The sequence below is a fragment of the Podarcis tiliguerta genome, assembly GCF_965153285.1.
Source record: "Podarcis tiliguerta genome assembly, chromosome: 13".
Classification (NCBI taxonomy): Eukaryota; Metazoa; Chordata; class Lepidosauria; order Squamata; family Lacertidae; genus Podarcis; species Podarcis tiliguerta.
The window spans coordinates 23,795,132-23,814,098 of record NC_139546.1 but is presented as its reverse complement, the minus strand read 5'-3'; the positions used below and the strand labels follow the sequence as shown (position 1 = coordinate 23,814,098).

General features: G+C 44.6%; 2 protein-coding genes across 4 annotated transcripts in view; both read right to left on the bottom strand.

The window, feature by feature from the left end:
• Positions 1-956: 956 nt before the first annotated feature.
• Positions 957-15,934, bottom strand: PRR29 (proline rich 29). 3 transcript variants are annotated; one of them, XM_083408791.1, is made up of 6 exons: positions 15,421-15,934; positions 11,767-11,860; positions 10,456-10,571; positions 9,621-9,811; positions 8,329-8,399; positions 957-1,226 (listed from the first exon to the last, which is right to left on the bottom strand). In XM_083408791.1, exons 1-6 carry the CDS (start codon positions 15,526-15,528, stop codon positions 1,111-1,113), a joined length of 696 nt encoding a protein of 231 aa, XP_083264917.1. In that variant the 5' UTR covers positions 15,529-15,934; the 3' UTR covers positions 957-1,110. The 3 variants fall into 3 exon arrangements, with proteins under 3 accessions (XP_083264917.1, XP_083264916.1, XP_083264918.1); XM_083408790.1 differs by lacking the exon at positions 15,421-15,934 and adding an exon at positions 13,642-13,827 and having other exon boundaries at positions 1,074-1,226; XM_083408792.1 differs by lacking the exons at positions 957-1,226; positions 15,421-15,934 and adding exons at positions 7,014-7,235; positions 13,642-13,821.
• A 2,068-nt stretch (positions 15,935-18,002) lies between these two features.
• LOC310661949 (acid-sensing ion channel 2) overlaps positions 18,003-18,967 on the bottom strand; it is a 384,099-nt gene continuing 383,134 nt past the window's right edge. The window contains exon 14 of the transcript XR_014504182.1: positions 18,003-18,104. The gene's annotated coding sequence lies outside the window, so the exon portion shown is untranslated. The remainder of the gene's footprint in view (positions 18,105-18,967) is intronic.

Here is an 18,967-nt window from a genome sequence, read left to right as displayed (position 1 = left end):
ACAAATAATAGGGCTTATAAAATTATCAGGGAAGGAATTATGCCAGTCCTAAAAAGAGATGTAAATGACAAACATGACAACACATTATGTAGCACACTGTGGTGTTATGTTGGTCACAAGAAATTCTGCATGTAAAACTCATTGCAAGTAATACTTCAACACATTTTCTCAATGCTAAGAAATTCAAATAAGAGAAAAACAGCAAAACATAGGTTTTTATTTTCATTGTTGTTGCTGCGGGGGGAGTATGTATTTCTGTATTCAATGTCAGCTCACCAAATGAGAAAGCAAAACAATCAGTACAATAAAATGACACTAACCTATTTATTGCTTTCTTGCAGAAGTCTTTAACTGAAGGGGGGGAAAATTCTGAGTCATCTTGCATGTCATACTTCTGGTTGCCTTACTCACGTGTAAAATGCCATTCTGAAAAACATTTCCGGGTAATGAAACTTGGGGAAATTATATTTAAAATTATATAGAACTTGTTAACTGTATATGGAAATGAAAAATGAGTCTGTAAGCTGGCAGAATTACCCAAATCATGTTTTAGCTGTAATGAAGTGAAAACTCTAATAAACTATAGATAATGACAACCACCACCACAACAACAACAAAAGGTGAAGGAAGGTTACAGCAAACCAGGGATAAATGATAAGGGGTCAGTCAGGGCACAACTTGCCTCAGAAGAGAGAAACCATGTGAGAAAACTGGGTGGGGCTGGAAGTTTATATGTTCACCGACACCCATCTTGCATCATTTCAGGGAAGCCTCCTTGTCTGGCGAAGACCACATTATAATAGGATTTAAAATTAATCCCCAAAGCCTATGAAGTCCTACACTTAACAGCTTTTACAATCTTGTTCTCCTCTTGCATTCAGTTCAAACTAGGACTATGCACTGAAGCTTGGACTTGGCACTGAAACCAGGTCGATCTGGGTGGATCAAGCTTTGGCCAGATTGGATTGAGGCAGCCCAGATCACCCCACCTGAACTGATCCAGGGCTGGCCAAAAGTGGAGTGTTTGGCCAGGAGGGGAGAAGACAAGGCGGGCAGCATCTGTAAGGAATGTACTTACACCGCAGGATCTAGCAGCCCTTAATCCTCTGCTCACCAGGTGAATGAAAGATTCAGTCCTTCTCTCTGCACTGCGGTGGGGTGGGGTGGAATGAGAAGCCGTGTTGTTTTCTTTGTGCGCATCCTCCCTGCTAGACCTCTGGCACCGACTGAAATTTTTGTTTTGTTTTTTTTTTAAAAAAAACTTTCAGCAGTTTTTATTCTGCTTGTGTAGTTTTAACTAAGGCTGCATACATGCCATACCTATAAAGCAGGTGAGTTGCTGCAGAGAATCCTGGGGACTGTTGTTTGTTAAGGGAATTGTAGCTTTGCGATGGATAAACCATACAGGCCATACGTATAAAGATAAAAGGTAAAGGGACCCCTGACCATTAGGTCCAGTCGTGGCCGACTCTGGGGTTGCGGCACTCATCTTGCTTTATTGGCCAAGGGAGCCGGCGTACAGCTTCCGGGTCATGTGGCCAGCATGACTAAGCCACTTCTGGCGAACCAGAGCAGCACACGGAAATGCCTTTTACCTTCCCTGGAGTGGTACCTATTTATCTACTTGCACATTGACGTGCTTTCGAACTGCTAGTTTGGCAGGAGCAGGGACTGAACAACAGGAGCTCACCCCGTCGTGGGGATTTGAACCGCTGACCTTCTGATCGGCAAGTCCTAGACTCTGTGACATATAAAGATAAAAAAGGTTAAATTTGGACATGATTTGATTTCAGGAAACACACATCGGAAAGAAACTTAGAAGAATTTTGATCAATAAAAGATTGGGAAGGGACTTTGTGGCCTCTGACGTAAAAAAGAAGAGAGGTGTGATAATGTATATAAAACCTGGATTAGATCCAAAGCAATTAATTAAAGACGAGCAAGGAAGAATATTGATAATACAGAAAACATCACAAGGAGAAATATTATTGCTAATAGGTGTACATGCACCAAATGAGGGAAAAACTGACTTTTATGAGGCTTGAAGAAATTCCATTTGAATATATGAATGAAAAGGTAATTTTGATGGGAGATGTGAATGGTGTAGCTTCCCTGGAATGGGATAGGACTATAAGAAAAAGCGATACAAAGAAGAGAAGCTACCCAAGGCTTTTTTTTTTTTTTAAGATGACAGACAATTTAAGTCTAATTGATATCTGGGGAGAAAAACACCTACTGAGTCTTTAAGGATCAGGAAAATTAACAACATGGATACAATAGCATCATTTGAACAAAGTGATTAACAAAGACAAGATACAAGGGTTGGGTGAACAAACATCAAAATTGGAGAGAGATCTGTTGGAATGTAATGTAAAAGTGCTATCTAAAATGTATAAGATACTATTGGAATGGGAGACAAAGGTTGAACAAGTAAAACCCTCAATGATACATTGGGGAATAGATATTGGTTATAATATAGATCTGGAAGCATGGGAACCACTGTGGAATACGGATATAAATTTTACAGCATGCTATGGTTTAAGAGAAAATTATATGAAAATGTTATATTAATGGTATCTAGCACCATGTAAATTGGCAAAAATGTATAAATCAAAATCAAATAAGTGTTGGAAATGGAAAGAGAAAATAAGACTCTTTTTATGTTGTAGTAAGGTAAAAGCTTACTGGGAAATGATATATAATGAATTGAAAAAGATGTTTAAAACGACGTTTGTAAAAAGACCAGAAACTTTCCTTTTTGGAATTATAGGGCTAGAACTACCCAAACTGTATAGAAATTTATTCCTGCATGCGGTAAGAATGTTACTTGCCCAAAAATGGAAAGAAGAAAAAGTCCCAACGAAAGAAGAATGGATACAAAAACTTATGGAATACGCAGAAATGGTGAAACTTACCGGAAAAGTAAGAAATCAAGATAACAAACTTTTTATAAAAGAATGGAAATGATTTATTGAATATTTACAAATAAACTGTAAACAGATAAGAATATTGGCAGGATTATTGTAATAACCTGCAGTTTTATAAGAGTATACACTTAAAGTAGATGAATAAATGATTACGTTAATTTGGAATATGTGGAAAATATAAAAAATAATTTCAAGGAACCGCAGAAAGAGGGGGGAAGGAAGTCGGGTTTTGAAATGCTAAAATGATTGTTAAAAATTATTGAAATGTATAAAATTGAAAATTATAAAAATATATATATATATTTAAAAAAAACAGCAGTTTTTATTCTGATTTTTTTAGTTTTAGCTAAGGCTGCATACCTGTCATACATATAAAGCAGGTGAGTTGCTGCAAAGAATCCTGGGGACTGTAGTTTGTAAGGGGAACTGTAGCTTCATAATGGATAAACTACAGCTCCCTGGATTTGTGGTGGTGGGTGTAAATGTGCTTTAAATGTGTGGTGTGCACCCTTCCTTAAAAAAAGCAAACGCTTCATTGGATTACTTGTACACTGCTTAGAGACAATTATAGTTAAGCGATGTATACATTGTCAAAGTGAAATAAACAGAACTAAAATAAATATATTAAAGGATCACTGCAGCTGCCTGCATATTGTGGTGGCAATGGGCACTGGGTCACGTGGAGCTCCTGCGCTTCAATACTGATCACCACATCGCTGAATCGCTGAGTTCAGTCCACCTCATAGGCTAGTTATGAAGATAAAATGGGGAGGACAACCCACACATGCTACCTTGAGCTTCTTGGAAGAATGATATGATTCAGCAGCAGCAGCAACAACCATACAATTCACTAGAGCAGGGGTCAGCAAACTTTTTTCAGCAGGGGGCCAGTCCACTGTCCCTCAGATCTTGTGGGGGGCCGGATTATATTTTGAAAAGAGAGAAAAAGAACGAATTCCAATGCCCCAAATAACCCAGAGATGCATTTTAAATAAAAGTGCACATTCTACTCATGTAAAAACACGCTGATTCCCGGACTGTCCGTGGGCCGGATTTAGAAGGCGACTGGGCCTTAGTTTGCCTACCCATGCACTAGAGAGTTGCATGTTGATTTTGAGTTGACAGCACTCTTTACAACTGGTGCTGGAGGAAGAGGGGGCTCAGGGAACAAGAGCTGGTGGGTTGAATTCAAGGATAGGCTGTTATGGCTCAATGGAGAGTCTCAACCTGTGCCAGATTTACACACAGGCTGTGTGGGCTGTGGCCCAAGGCCTCATAATCTAGGGGGACTTGGACTCTTGCCAAAAAAATATTTTTAAAACAGGCAGATTTTGCTATCTGGGCCCAGGTCCTTAGTAACGTTCAACATGTTTGAGTCTGTGGCTGTACAGCACTTACACAGGGTGCGTACTTACTGCTTAGAAAAGTTTGTGGAGGCTTTAAAGCTACTCAGAGTCAAATGATAAAGTCAGCTATGAAGGGTTCAGTTCACTGTCTATCATAGCACGCATTCTGAGAGCAACTGAGGATTGATTGACATATCCTTGTGAATCACAGTAATATTTAACTTTCACGTTTTGTGAAAATAATAATGAGTAAGCAATATGAGAGTGGTGCTAGTAAAAGAAAACAAGAAGAAGAACAGAAGGAAATACTCAAACATTTAAAGCTAATCGTGTCATATGGCTTCGTACAACAAGGAGAAACAGCCCTACCCAGTCCCTCAGATACAGAACGTTTGTGTTTGCAAACAGAAGGAAATCAAGAAGATCACGCTGAGCAGTCTGAGCTAACTGAAGAACAACCAGATTATATACAGAACGCAGCCACCCAAGAACTTCAGAGAGAACTGTTGTCAGTAACTACAGAAACTTCTGGAGAAAGTGACAATGAAGTGTTAAGACCTACAGCCAAAGAATTAACACAAAGCGCTGAAGGAACATGCCACAAGGTAGCTGCACCAAAAGCAGCAGTTCAAACTCATTAGCATTTTAAAAAATTGGAAAACAAATCAAATGATCTCAGCAAAAATCGTAGCATTGCACACACAAAAATACCAGCTGTTCATGCTACTACTCATTACAGATACTGTACAATAATGACATAGGCTTATGGGCCACAGTAAATAATGAAGAAATATCATTCTAGATTGAGGAAGGCCCATCGGAATGTCAGCACTGGGACCTTTTACCCTTCAAAGTGAACACACAAAAACTAAGCCCATTTCTGCTCAAATAATTCATTCTCCCTCGAAAGGAAAAGTCTGCTGTTCTGTATGCAAACCAAACTTACCCCAATGACAGCTTTAGCTTGTATTAGATTTGATGCCTGGCATCATACTTATCTTGTTCAACCCCATGGAAATTTTAAAAATCATATGAACTCTTTGCTATCACACTTAATGAAAAAGCATGGTCAAATGCTCACATAGTAACTTGAAAAACAAATAAAAGCAGAGCAGGATTACTGGAGGCATGTGCTTCAGCAAGTTGTTTCAGTGATTTCCCTTTTGGCAGAATGTGGCTTGGCATTTAGGGGAGACGATGAAACATTTGGTTCACCAAACAATGGCAAATTTGTTAGACTGCTTGAATTAATTGCCAAATTTGATCCCTTCCTGTGTGCTCACATAAATCAGGATGGCGGCAAAGACTCTAGTCAGTCATCACACTTATCCAAAACTACATGTGGAGAGGTTATGCAGCTGATGGCTAACACAGTTTGAGAAGCAATACTGAGCGACATCAAACAGGCAGGTTATTTTAGATTAGCACTTGATTCAACATCTAATATTTCCCATGTTGATCAACTTGCTGTCATTGTTAGATAATGTTTCTCTTAGTGATGGGTTGCCAGTTGAATGCTTTTGGAGTTTTTCTGAACTTAAAGATCACACCGGTGAAAGCACGACTGAGCTGATACTGAACTACTTCAGTGAACTTGAAATAGATGCCAGTAAACGTAGAGGACAATCATATGACAATGCAGCCAATATGACCGGAAAGTATAACAGTGTTAAACAAAAACATCTGGAAAGGAATGCGTTTGTAAAAGTTTATTCCATGTGCTGGACATTCCCTAAATGAGGCCAAGAGGGGTAGGCTGCCATACGTCTGGAATTTCCCTGTGATTTGTCTGCTGGGATTTGTCCGTTGAAAATGGTCAGAATGTTCAGAAATTGGTTAAAATGTCCGGGGAAACCCAGGGAGGTCTTCTTTATTTTTATTTTTTACAAGATGTAGTCCATTGGTCCTCAGTTGGTGAGCTGGGACTCACTATAGCAGAAGTAGCTAAACTTTTTTTTGAGCAGAGGGTATGTGGCCATCCCACATTCTGCATGCACATTCACTTTCACATATAACACACAGGACACCTACATACAACACACACACACACACACACACACACACACGAAATACACAGAAGCTGGATACAAACATACCATACACACAGCCCCCATTTCAGCTGATCCTGATTTTCACCCCTCCTTAATCATCATTTCTTTTTCTTTTTCTTTTTTCTTTTTGCTGCTGCCAAAATCAGTGCTACCACTTTAAACAGTTATGCCCCCCCCCCAAAAAAAATAATTCTGGAAACAATAGTTTTTTGAAGAGTGCTGAGAATTGTTAGGAGATCCCTATTCCCCCCACAGAGCTATAATTCCCAGAGTGGTTTAGCTGTCAGTCCTTCTTCCCAGGGAACCCTGGGAATTGTAGCAGAGTGAAGGGAACTGGGCAGATTCTCCCATCTCCACGTAAGGCATTGGTAGGAACATGGCACCCTCCCATTGGTGATGGACTCCATCTTCCATCAGCCCCAGCCAGCATGGCCAATGATCAGGGATGATGGGAGCTGTAGTCCAACAACATCTGAGGGCACGAGATTGGCAACCCCTGCCTTAAGTTTTGAGGAAGGATGGTTATATAAATTATTCAGATAACTGGCACTGATCTACAGAGGGCTGTTGCTTGTGGGTTTCCCACAGAGCTTCTGGTTGGCTGCTGTGAGAACAGTCCAGGACTAACTGGGCCTTTGGCATGACCCAGCAGGCTATTCTTACGTTCTTATGATTAAATGCAACTCAGACAAATTGATGAAGTTTATTCCAAATGCACATACTCAGAGGCCTCGATTGAACAAGGGGAGGAATATGCCACCAAGTTATCCATGTCACAGCACTGCGGTTTGCTCAGTCTCTGATGCTGAAGGGGCAGCCAGGCGGAGTTTGAGGCCTGCGTCTTGTTCTGTAAATGCTCAAGCAGGTTAGACTTTCACCTCACCTCCGTGCCTCAGTGTAGTCATAGTATTCTGGAAGGAGGAACCACTTATGTCAGCCTTGCCAGTGCATAAAGGTAGCCCCAGATCCCCCCCCCCCAAGCACCGTCTATCTTAGATATATTTAATAGCATTGTGAGTTGAGCCATCTTAATCGGGGTCCTGAAACAAAAGAATTGAAATGGACTTTAATGGCCAGGAATGTCTGGCAGGGAATCTCTCTACAGCCTTGGATTGTAGCACCCATCAGGGTTTAGGAAGGTGGCATCCTCCCGCTGGTGGGAGGAGGAAGAGAAACCATTTAGAGCCAATTTAGAAAACAATTTGGGGCAGGGTTGTTGTTGTTTTTTAAAGGAAGGAAGAACCCTGCTGTGGAAGTGCCTGTTTGCCTCCACCTAGGCTCTCCTTTTATATATCTGTAGATGAAGCAAATATTATGAAAGTAACTTGTTTCCAGTGTTTTAAATCCTGTAGTGATGCTCCAGGACTTTGGGGGAAGCAGGGAACATCTAGTAGTAGTAGTATTGAACAGGTGGAGCTGGAGGGAATAAGTTTGTGTATACAGAATTATTTGCTATTCTGACATTCCTTATCAAACCAAGTCTGTCTCTTAAACTTTTTGTTTTTTATCACACTAGCTGTGGTCATCAGTGGGCGCATTCGGTTGATTGTGTTCTCATAAAGTCCAATTACGTCCAATTACGTTATAATTATATGTTCTTATCTAGAAACACATTCTGTGTACATTGCGGCAGCCTTTAGCTATGTGCAATAAAACTGACTGAGACTGAGAGTTTGTGTAGAGCGGCTGTCCTCAAGCTGGTTTCCTCCAGGCTTCTAAGACTACAGCTCCCATAATCCTGTTGGCTATGATGACTGGGGCTGATGGGAGTTGTAGTCAAAACAAAACAAAACAAAACATGGACGGCACTAGGCTGGGAAAGGGTTGGCGCAGTAGACTAAAATGACATGGGACATTAAGTAGGTGGCAAAGGTGCCATGGTGTCAGCATTAGTATGTCTGGGACAAAGAGATACCAAAAGCCCACTTGCATGGAAAGGCTTGGGAAAATAATAGCATTGCCAGGGGATTTCGGAAACAGATGCTTCAAAGCCTGCACCCTTACCTGAAGCTGGTGGGACATCGGCCATCACAGTTCCAGTGGCGCTTGGTGGTGGGGGTGGAGGGACTGGTTCCCTATTGGGACAAGTCAAGATGGGACAGTTAGTAAAAACTGGGGTGCGAAAATCTCCACTGGAAATTCTGTGTGCCTCACAGAACTGCTCAGTGCAAGTAGGAGAATCAGCTTAGCTAATGCTAACCAGGCAGAGGGCCTTCTCAGTAGTGGCACCCGCCGTGTGGAACACCCTCCCACCAGATGTCAAGGAAATAAACAACTATCCTACTTTTAAAGGACATCTGAACGCAGCCCTGTTTAGGGAAGTTTTTAATGTTTAATGCTGTACTGTGTTTTTAATATGGAGCCGTCCAGAATGGCTGGTGAAACCCAGCCAGATGGGCAGGGCATAAATAGTATATTATTATTATTATTATTATTATTATTATTATTATTATTATTGATGCCTGCACCCCCAAAGTATCATCTTTCATGCCTTGTCTTGTGTGTTTTTTTCAAAGACACTTTTCTAGGCCTTATTATGATTGCAGCAAAAATTAAATTTGGACATGCTTACTAGTTGTCTGGTGAAAATGTTGGAGGCCGAAGGAAGAAGGCCTGCACAGTGCAGGGGTTTCAGGGCTCTACAGACCTCCTTGTCCTTCTCCAGGACTGAAAGAAGGGGGTTGGATCATGAACAAAGGCCCCATATCCATATCTGTGCCATTTATTCAGGCAGCAGAACTTGGATGGGCAGGGTCCTGGCCGTACCATTAGCTGGCCACCACAGGCAGCTGGTTTTAAGGCAGCAAATGGTTAGTTATTAAATTTATTGTCTGTGTGATTTTACTGCTAGGTAGGGAGAGAGGTTCCTAGTGGGATTTTCTGCCTGACGTGCCAGAATAACCTGGCTGGCTTTGGTACTATGCTCACCTTGACTTTGAGGGGTCAGGGGCAAAGCACTATTTGCTGCAAAATCCCTCGGGCTGGCTCTGCCCTGCCTGGTGAGAAGTTGGGAGATATTGGCTGCAAACACATGACTCCCCCCAACAACAAAAAGAATCCTGGGAACTGTAGTTTGGTGCTGGGAATTACTGTACAGCTCTGTGAGGTTCATCGTTGTCCCGGAAGTCTTGTGGCAAGTGTCTATTATTATCTCACTACTTGTGCTAGTGTTATATTTTTGAATGCAACGTTTGGAGTGTTGAGTTGCAGATATGAACATCTCCGTGAAGTCCTGTGCCCCGCCACATTTGATTGTGCTATCCTTTCCTCATAAACCCATCTCCAGCTACACTGACCTGTCTTGCCTCCCCATCAGCTGAAGGTCTGGGCCTACATGGCGAATGGCAGGTTGTTGCTGAACCCGAGATGGAGGCTGCCATCCCATGAATGGAATAATGCTTGGGTAGGGGGCATAATGATGGTGGAACATAAGGGGGGCTGGGTCATCCTCTTCCTCTTCTTCTATCTGCCAAGGGATGTGGGATACCTGCAGGAAAGAGAGGGTGAAAGGCTTGAGAAATGTCCACTGGAATACATAAACCCCACTTTCCTCCTCCAGGGTGACCGGGTATATTTTATCTCTTATGGAGAAGAGTCGTTGGGGCAGAGTTGAAGCAGACAAAACAAAAGAAAAGTTAAGCTAAACCTCCACTCTGCTAGGCCTCTGCTCCCAATCCCAGCTTTGATCTCAAGTCCTCCAATAATCCAGAAGGATTATTTAGGAAAGGAGAAAATGTCAACCTCTTTCCCCACTTAAAATAGGAACAGATCAGCCTATTTCTGCCCTGTATATCACATGTTTGTTTGCAATTTCTACATTAGCCTGCATTTTTTAAAGTCCAAATGAAAACTCATATTTAAATATGTACTTAAATGCATATTTTAGCTCGTTGCAAGCAGTTCTAAACTTATTTTACCCTAAAACAAACAGGTTAAACACAGTTTGGTTCATTTATGAACTGAATTGCAAAATTCAGAGAAGCGCAATATCCAAATTACATTCCAACCTACATATTAGTTTGGTGCAAATTAGGTGGGGTGCAAATTAGGTTCCTTTGCTTAAAAATGTGGACCAACCAAAATTCTCCTCCTCCATCTGTGGAACAGAGCATTTCCCTTCCAGTTACCTACCTGTGCCAGAGACTGGGCTGGGCTGTTTTCAAAGTGCGCCACTGCTGACATGGCCAAGTTGTTCATTATGACTTGGTGCATCTGAGCATTCTGTATCATCATGAGATCCATTAAATCTGCCAGAAAGAAAGGGTGCAATGAATGTTCTGGGCCATAGATGGCACTTTGCAAGGACAAATGGCAGGCCTTGTAAATTAGCTGGGCAGTGAAACAATCTCTCCACTTTCAGTATAGTGAAGTGTTGGACAGCGAGCTAATCAAGTGAAATTCTACAAACATGAGAAGTAGCTTAGTTAAGAAGATGCCAATGCTTAGATTATGTGAACTAAGTTAGGAGCTAATATACAGTGGTACCTCGGGTTACATACGCTTCAGGTTACATACGCTTCAGGTTACAGACTCCGCTAACCCAGAAATAGTACCTCGGGTTAAGAACTTTGCTTCAGGATGAGAACAGAAATTGTGCTCCGGTGGCGCGGCAGCAGCGGGAGGCCCCATTAGCTAAAATGGTGCTTCAGGTTAAGAACTGTTTCAGGTTAAGAACGGACCTCTGGAACGAATTAAGTACTTAACCTGAGGTACCACTGTATGGGAATACAATTTCCCTGCAGTTGAAAGAATAAGGGAAGTTGACATCACTCCTTTTTAAGTTTCTCAAACAAGGATTGGGTATATCACAATGACCGACATCTATGCACATGGCAGTCTAAGCCACAACTCTGGGACTCACAACTGACCCCTGTAAAGTCATAATCAAACTTCAGGTTTTCAGAAGGCCTTGAAAACCTAGTTGAGGGTGCAGTCTGTGGGGTGATATTTCATCTTGATATTGTGCTCCTTTTGGCTGGTGGATTTGTAAAACTTGTTTCCTTTCTGGGCTACAGGACCAGCAACAGGCTTCCCTCAGCACAGGCCACCAATGCTGTGGCCCTGAATACACTCTGGCTGCTGCCCCCCACCCATGATGTGTCCACATAGTATTTCTTCTTCTGCTCCTGCTATTACGCTGGTGGTAGCAGCAACTCTACTCACCACCTTCACTGCAAATTTAGTTGCCCACAGAACGAAAATTCAGCCAACATTTAAATTGCACATTTAAGGGTCTGTGTATTTAGAAAGGGTGGGTAGGTGGAGAGGTTGGCGCATTTATTTTTTGCCTTCCAATCTGCTATAAAGCCTGATTTGGGATGCAGATGATTTACATTCAGCCCTACCTTTTTGGATCCTTGGGGTGGGTGGGTGGGTTTCGGCGCAGAATTTTAAACACTCCTGCTAATGGCAGGCATGGCTTTCTTGTGCTGGGTTTCCTACCTTCCCTGATGTGCCCTGCCTTGCTGGATGTCGGAGGAACAGATGTAGCCCAGGGCAATTGCTGGAGAATTGTCACCTCTGGCTGTTGCGGAATCTGAGAATTAATGTCAGAGAAAAGAATCGGTCTGCGCAAAATAAATCCTGTCTCTTCTTAGGAGGTCATTTCCCCCTCCCTCTTGGGCCAGGTTTTCCTCTTTTCTTTTCTTTTCTACCGTCAAGTTACACATTTATTTAATGAGAAGTCTGATGCAAGAGCCAAACTGGGTATGATAGCAAGACAGACATTTTCCTGCAACCAAACAGAGGATGATCGCCAAATCTGATGAGGGCAGCAGTGGGCCGATGGGGTGCTTAAACCTTTCCCCATGGACTGTCTGCTCACTCAGTGACAGAGCACATGATTTGCATGCAATAAGTCCCAAGTTCAATCCCTGACATCTCTGGGTAGGTCTAGGAGAGACCCTGAAATCCTGGAGTGGTGCTGCTAGTCTGTGTAGACAATAGTGAGTTTGATGGGCCAGTCGTTTGACTCAATATAAGGAAGCTTCCTATTTTTCTTTCCTAATAATCCCCCCCCTCCTGCTGATTTTCTCCTAGCATGGGGTGGGAAAACCATGGACCCAGCATTGTTTCCCCTCTGGGTGGGGAAGCACGACAAGGTGGGTTTTTGATTAGAAAATCAGCCTTGGGAGTGGATTAAGCATGCCCTGTTTCCAAATGAATTCCTTTTGGAACATTTGGTGACGGCAGCAACATTTATAAGTGCGCGCGCGCACACACACACATCAAGAAATGCTTCATGTGTCCCCTACATCACCTGCCCCCCTTAGCTTCGCATGTGAGAAGGCCCCCTTTTGCCAAATACTGGTCTGACTGTGCAAGCAACCCAAGCAGCTGTCTGGGGAGGCAATATATCTATTGGCACTAAGTGTAGGAGGTTGTGACTCCAAGAGTTGTACTCTGTGCAAGAACACCTTTTACAAAGATTCTGGCCTTGGTTTGCCCTTGGATTCCTCATCCATCCATACAGAAGAGCGTATGGAATGAAGCATAGGCTCTGCTCTGCAACATTTGGGGCGGCTCCAAGCCATACTTTTATGTATCACCCCCCCAAAAAAAATCCCAGGAACTGTAGTTTGTCAAGAAGTGCAGCTCTGTTAGAGTGAAACTGTACTTCCTAGGGTTCTTTGGACAAAGTCATGTGCTTTAAATGTGTGTTGAATGAGCTTTAAAATATACTGTGTGGCTCTCCCCTTTGCCTAAGGAGGCTGTGTGATCCTATTCCTTGGGGGATTTTCAAGGCAAGGGTGGTGGTGGCGGAACTGTTTTCCCCAACCCGTAATTGCTGTGTGGGGTCAGTTCCCACATGCGAAGTCCGGGGCAGAAGGAGGGAAATTAATTGACAGGATCCAATGAGGCAGTTTGCGGACTGCCTCCCAATTGGGTCATGGGGTTTATCTCTGAGACAGAAGACGGCAGGAGGGTTTAACTGCTAGATGATCCTGCAGAATCCCCTCCAAAGGTAATTAACTTTTTTTTATTTTTAAAAAAGCTTCATTAATTTCCTTAGCACAGGGCAACTGCAGCACCAGCTCCCCAACCCTCTCTGGTTAGTCTTCCAACCGCCATTTGAAGCTGTGGGGATTATTGCAGATTTAGTGATGACACAGCATAAAATAGTCTGTTCCAGAATTTTAAAATTTTGCACCCCGCCCCCGCAGCCAGCATCCTACTGCAACCTAGAGATTATTTTGTGGGATGTGGGGAGGATAAATCAGATCTTTCGGAGTCCCAAGGGACTCTCCTCTCTGCTGCTCATTCAGGGGCGCAACTCTGGCTCCCTCTCGACTCCCCCAGCCCGCAACGATGACTTACTGGTTGCTGAATGAGGTGCACTGGTAGGGAGGTGGTCCCTTGGTCCCTCCAATCCATTGCAAGGCCCCGACTGCTTGGTGGCAGCCAAAACAAGCAAGGAAACAAAGCAGGCTGGTTGCTAAGGGAGCTGTGCTCAAACATACTGGCCCTGCCTGCCTGACAGGTGGCTTTTAGTTGTTCAGAAAGTGCCTTGTAAACACAACCCCACAGGGCTGGGGTTGCCCAACACCTCTCTGAGGCACATACTTTTGGTGCCTCAGCAACAGTACCAGCTTGAGTGGTCACTTTCTTCTATTCTGATTTTACATTATCGCCTTCCCCATGCAGTAAATACTCTGGGTGTCTCCAGACTGTTGCTGTTTTGTGTGAGGGATTCAAACACATACCAGAAATGTTGGCTTGTGCATTTAAAGTGGGTTAAAGGATTTTGTCACTCTACTGCAACAAATCTTTCTTTCTTTTAAAAAAGAGAGAGGACTTTTGCAGTTAGGAAAGTGATGGAGAAATGTGCTGAAAAGAACAGTGAGATCTGTAGCCCTGTGAGCTTCATGGTCTAGTTCTAGTCTGACACTCTAACCGCTACACCTTTCTCTCTCTGTCTCTGGTAGCCCTGTATTGGGAAGGAAAGCAAGCATGGAACTACATACTCTCCAACATTTTTGTCCCCAAACTTGGGGTCATGCCAGAGCACCTTCCGGTCTGGCTCTTTGGTGTGACCCTGCTGACTCGCGCCAGACCAAAAAACGGGACCTTCTGGGATGCAAAGAGAAGCTGGAATTGGCTTCTGTGATTCCAGGATGTCCCGCTTAAATTGGGATATTGTGGGATATGTGTGACCTCTCATTTCCATGAATATTCATCTCCCTCATTATCTCAAACTTCCACGGGATACAAATCATTGTTATGTCCAATGCCAACAACCTCATCAAATAAGGCTCCTGTCATTCTCTTTAGAAGACTGAATGGAAGGAGGGTGGAACAAGCCTCACATACTAAGAAAATTTATGCTTTGTAAGTTGGGCGCTTTTAGCTGCTGCTGCAGTCAAGAACAATGGGAATGCGACATTTAGGCCGTGATGAGGTCAACCCGGAACATGATGTTGTCCTCTTTTCTCAACCTCACATCATGCAAGGTTTTCCTCTGATTATCTGTGGTTTTCATAGGAACAATGAAGGCGGTTTGGGAGAGGAATCTGCAGTGTCATGCAGCCTTGGGTATTTCATAGCAAGATTGCCAAGCAACTGAAAACAAATCAGCTTAGCCAGACAGCAAAACAAGAGAGCAAGGAGATGAGCTACGGAAGGAGATAAGGCTGCTGAGCATTGCAGTATGGATCAGACTAGGCATAGGTGAAACTCACAACCTAGGGCCTTCCCCATCTGGCTCCAACACAGAACCCACAAAGACAATCACCCTGCACACTTCAGGTGCCTTCTCCCATGTGAACCTAGGGGCACAGCCCCCTCATACAGTTAAAGCACCTCTAGACCACGGCTTCCCCCAAACAATTCTGGGAACTGTGGGCAGTCTGCCCCAGGTGTCACCACTGAGGGTGGTGACAAAATAAACTCACCGCGGGGCCTGCAGCGCACCCGCAGGCTCCACACTGCCCCAAATAGTCTGCCCGCCACCTCCCCCTCAGCTGTAGGGCAGCTGACTGGGAGGAGGCAGGCAGCCTCCTCGGAGGCCTCGCACGCCACCCCAGGTTTGCTCCGCCACTGCTCCTAATGACTCTTGGCACCCTTAATAAACAATTAAGCAATGGGTGTGACTCTTACCTTTAGGCAGTAATCTACATTAAAGGCCCACAAAAGCTGCTTTCTGCAGGAACTGGTTCTGCGATAGAGTTCATTGAGCCTGATCTCTACCTGCCCCACACCTGACATCACATGTCAGGGCTGGGGGAGCTGGGCATGGTCTGGGGGAAAAGAGTCTTGCAGGCCCAGCTAGGACTTGTGCAGGGCCAAATCTGGACCATGAGCTGGAGGCTCCGTTTACTACAACCTACGGCAAAAGGGGCTAAAATGGTGCCCTCCAGATATTGCTGGACTCCACCTTCCACCAACCTCAATGGTCACAGATAGGAATCACAGTCTAAAGGGTGTTATTGTGGTTATACCTGCTTCTTCCCCTGTTGTGCCATCTGCTTACCTGGCGAAGTGACCTACCTAGATGCTCTCTAAGCCTTTGCTTTGAAGGAGATGGACTAAGAAGCTCTTCCTTCTGCTTCCAGAGTTCCCAGTATGAGCAAGGAGCCCACACATCACCACCATCCATCTCACTCTGCTCACTTCCAGGTCACATAGTGTCAGGGAACTGCCATCAGTGTCCGAGGGAGAGAGCAAGCTCTGAAGGGATCCCAGAGAGCGTCCCGGGAGTGGGAGGGGCAGCCCATCTTCTGGGGGAGAGAATCAGCGTAGCTCCAGTGGAGAAGGGGGGGAGATGGGGGAATCGGCGAGGTGATCCCATGACTCCTTGCCGGGGACCAGCAGGGAGAGAAGGGGTCCTCCGCTGCCCACGCCCTCCTTGCGCAGAAGGCTTCCGCGCAGGGAGAGTAGGAGGAAACTTCTTTGCTGGAAGAAGTTTAAGAAATGCCCACTGACGGATTCTGCCAGCGATTGAGACGGTCACGGGCGAGTGGCAGCCCGGACAGGAAAGGTTCACTCAAGCAACCCAGCCAGACGTTGTGACAAGCTTACGCACGAGCAACCCCTAGAACCATTACACATAGTGATCCCACTTTTCCAACCTAAGAGGCTCACCCCACAACGAGAACCCAGGCAAAAGCATTGTGAAGCTGCTGACAAGTATAAAAATAACATGGGGAGAAGAAGCAAATCATCATAATCCAAAACTGTGGATAGCTCAATTGGTAGAGCATATTACTCTTAATCTTAGGGTTGGGGGTTTGAGCCCCACGTTGGGTGAGAGATTCCAACATTGCAGGGGGTTGGATTAGATGACCCTCCGGGTACCTACCAACTCTGTAATTCTATGAAAAAAGCTAAAGCTGTTTGTACAAATGGTTCTGGACCACCAGGGGGAGCTGTAAGCTTTAGAGTTGTAGGCCTAAGTCATTTTCTTTCTTTTTAAATTCCAGGTTGGGATTGTTTGGCCTTTCAAACATACCAAGAGCATCATAGGAACACAGGAAGTTGCCTCGTACCAAGTCCGACCATTGGCCTACCTAGCTCATTATTGTCTATATGTATATTCGACCTTTTCACATCCAGGGCTCACTATTAACCCAAACAGCATATGGGGACCCATTTCTTCATCTTTCACCATATACTTGTAGGGTGGTAGTGCTCCTGTTGTGACCCACCTTCAATTAGGCCATCAGTTGATGACCAGGGGTCTACATACATAGGCTAGCAGCAGCTCCCCGAGGTCTTTCTGGGCCCTACCTGGAGAAGCCCAAGGTACAAAAGGAACCTGCCCATTTTAGCCTCTGACCCCACATGCTGCTAGCTTGTGCCTGCCTCCCCAAAGGGAATGTGGCCCTCAGGTTGAAAAAAGTGCCCCACCATGGCTCTCCATTCTGATCTAAAGGACAGGAATCGAGCCTCTCCGCCTCAAGAGTCTGCCTGCCAGCTCCCAGCATCCAAGAGCTAGTGTGGTGGTTATAGAGTGTCAGACAAAGTCACAGCCTCTCAGCCTAAGCTGCCTCACAGGGTTGTCGCGAGGAGTAAATGACGAGGGGAGAACCACGTACCTCACCTTGAGCTCGCTGGAGAAAAGGTGGGATATAAATGGAATAAATAAATAAGAATAAATACCTATTTTTCGCTCTATAAGATGCACCTTTTCCCTCCTAAAAAGGGGAAATGCTTGTGCGTTTTATGGAGCGTTTGCAGGCTGCGCAGCTATCCCAAAAGCCAGAACATCTCCCTCTCGCTGTTCTGGCTTCTGGCTTTCTTGTTTTCCTCCTCCAAAAACTATGGTCTTATGGTCTGGTGCGTCTTATAGAGTGAAAATGCGGTAAATATTAGGGAGAAAGGAGGCTTGAGAGACACGCCCCGCCCCAAGTTGGAGAACCTAGGGCAGAAGTGAGGAACTTGTGGTGCACCAGATTTGGCTGGATTGAAACTTCCCTCCGTCTCAGGCAGTGTGGCTCAATGGTCAGTGTTGATAGGAGCTGGAGTCCATCACCATTGGGATGGCCACAGGTTATTAGGCATTAGGGCATTAATTTCTTTGCTGCCAAGGAGAGGTGAACGGAGTCACCTGTTCTGGCCACCACTTCCCGAAAGGCTTGTCTCAACAGGAAAGCTTTACAAAGAGTTAATTAATCCACCCACTCACCCTTGGCTCTGGAACCAGACCAAGAAACCTCGCAACCCCTACGGCTGGCTTGTAACTTACCTAGAGAGTTACTTTGTCTTCTCTGAAAATGAAATGTCTCCCTGAGACAGAGAAAAATGTCCTTGTAACCTCGAATGATTTGGCACAGAGATGGGTCCTGTTGTTGAAAAGGGGCAGGAGATTAATCCAGCCCCGATGGGTACTTCGTTTGCTTTATGATGTCCCATACATCAGTGTCACAAAGGAGCGAGCCGATTAGCTGGACCTCACAGCTTTCTTGAAGCCTAAAGCCTCTTGAAAGACGCAGCAAGAGGCTGGTGGAGGGAGCCGGGAGGCAAGTGGGAGCCTTAGATCATGCATGGCCATTAGAAATACACCAGGGACAGAAACAGAGAGCCAGAAATACACTGGGCACAGAAACACCACGAAATAGGCAGATTCACACCATACATCCAAAGCACATCCCATGCACATTTAAAGCACGTGACTTCCGCCAAAGAATCAGGGGAACTCTAGTTTGATAATTGTTGAGAGCTGTAGCTCTATGAAGGGAAAAGTACAATACCCAGGATTTTTTTTGGGGGGGGGGAGGGAATGCTTTAAATGTGTGGTGTGGCTCTGCCCAAGAAAGTGAGGGTGACTGACTGCCTCAGGCAGCATAATTTGGGTGAGCCGGGTTGCAGACAGATTGACATGAACATAGGGAGGCAGTCCACAAACCTCTAGATTGTACCACAAGTTCATCATCAGGGAGAGGGTCCTATCATTGGGTGGTGGTGTTTGTTGTTTTGGTCTCAGGTACCAAAATGTTTTGGACCAGAAAATAAGACAGGGCAAGCTGTATCCCATGAAAAGTTGCTGATGCCAGGAGACAGGGAGGTTTGAAATAATGGCTTGCTGTGCACTAACTCATCAATAGATCCATGACTGAACTTCTCATCTTCTTTCCCAGCCTTTCTTCCCTGGTATACTCCCTCAGAAAGATACTGACAAGCTGAAACATGTGCAGAGGAGGGGGAT

What these genes read in the sequence shown, in the direction of transcription:
- PRR29 (XM_083408790.1), bottom strand. Translation starts at nt 13,782, where the DNA reads ATGTTTGAGCACAGCTCCCTTAGCAACCAGCCTGCTTTGTTTCCTTGC. An exon ending in CTGATGGGGAGGCAAGACAG is followed by an intron (nt 8,400 to 9,620) that starts GTCAGTGTAGCT and finishes TTGTCCCAATAG; the next exon opens with GGAACCAGTCCCTCCACCCC. An exon ending in CGATGTCCCACCAGCTTCAG is followed by an intron (nt 1,227 to 8,328) that starts GTAAGGGTGCAG and finishes CAAAAATTTCAG; the next exon opens with TCGGTGCCAGAGGTCTAGCA.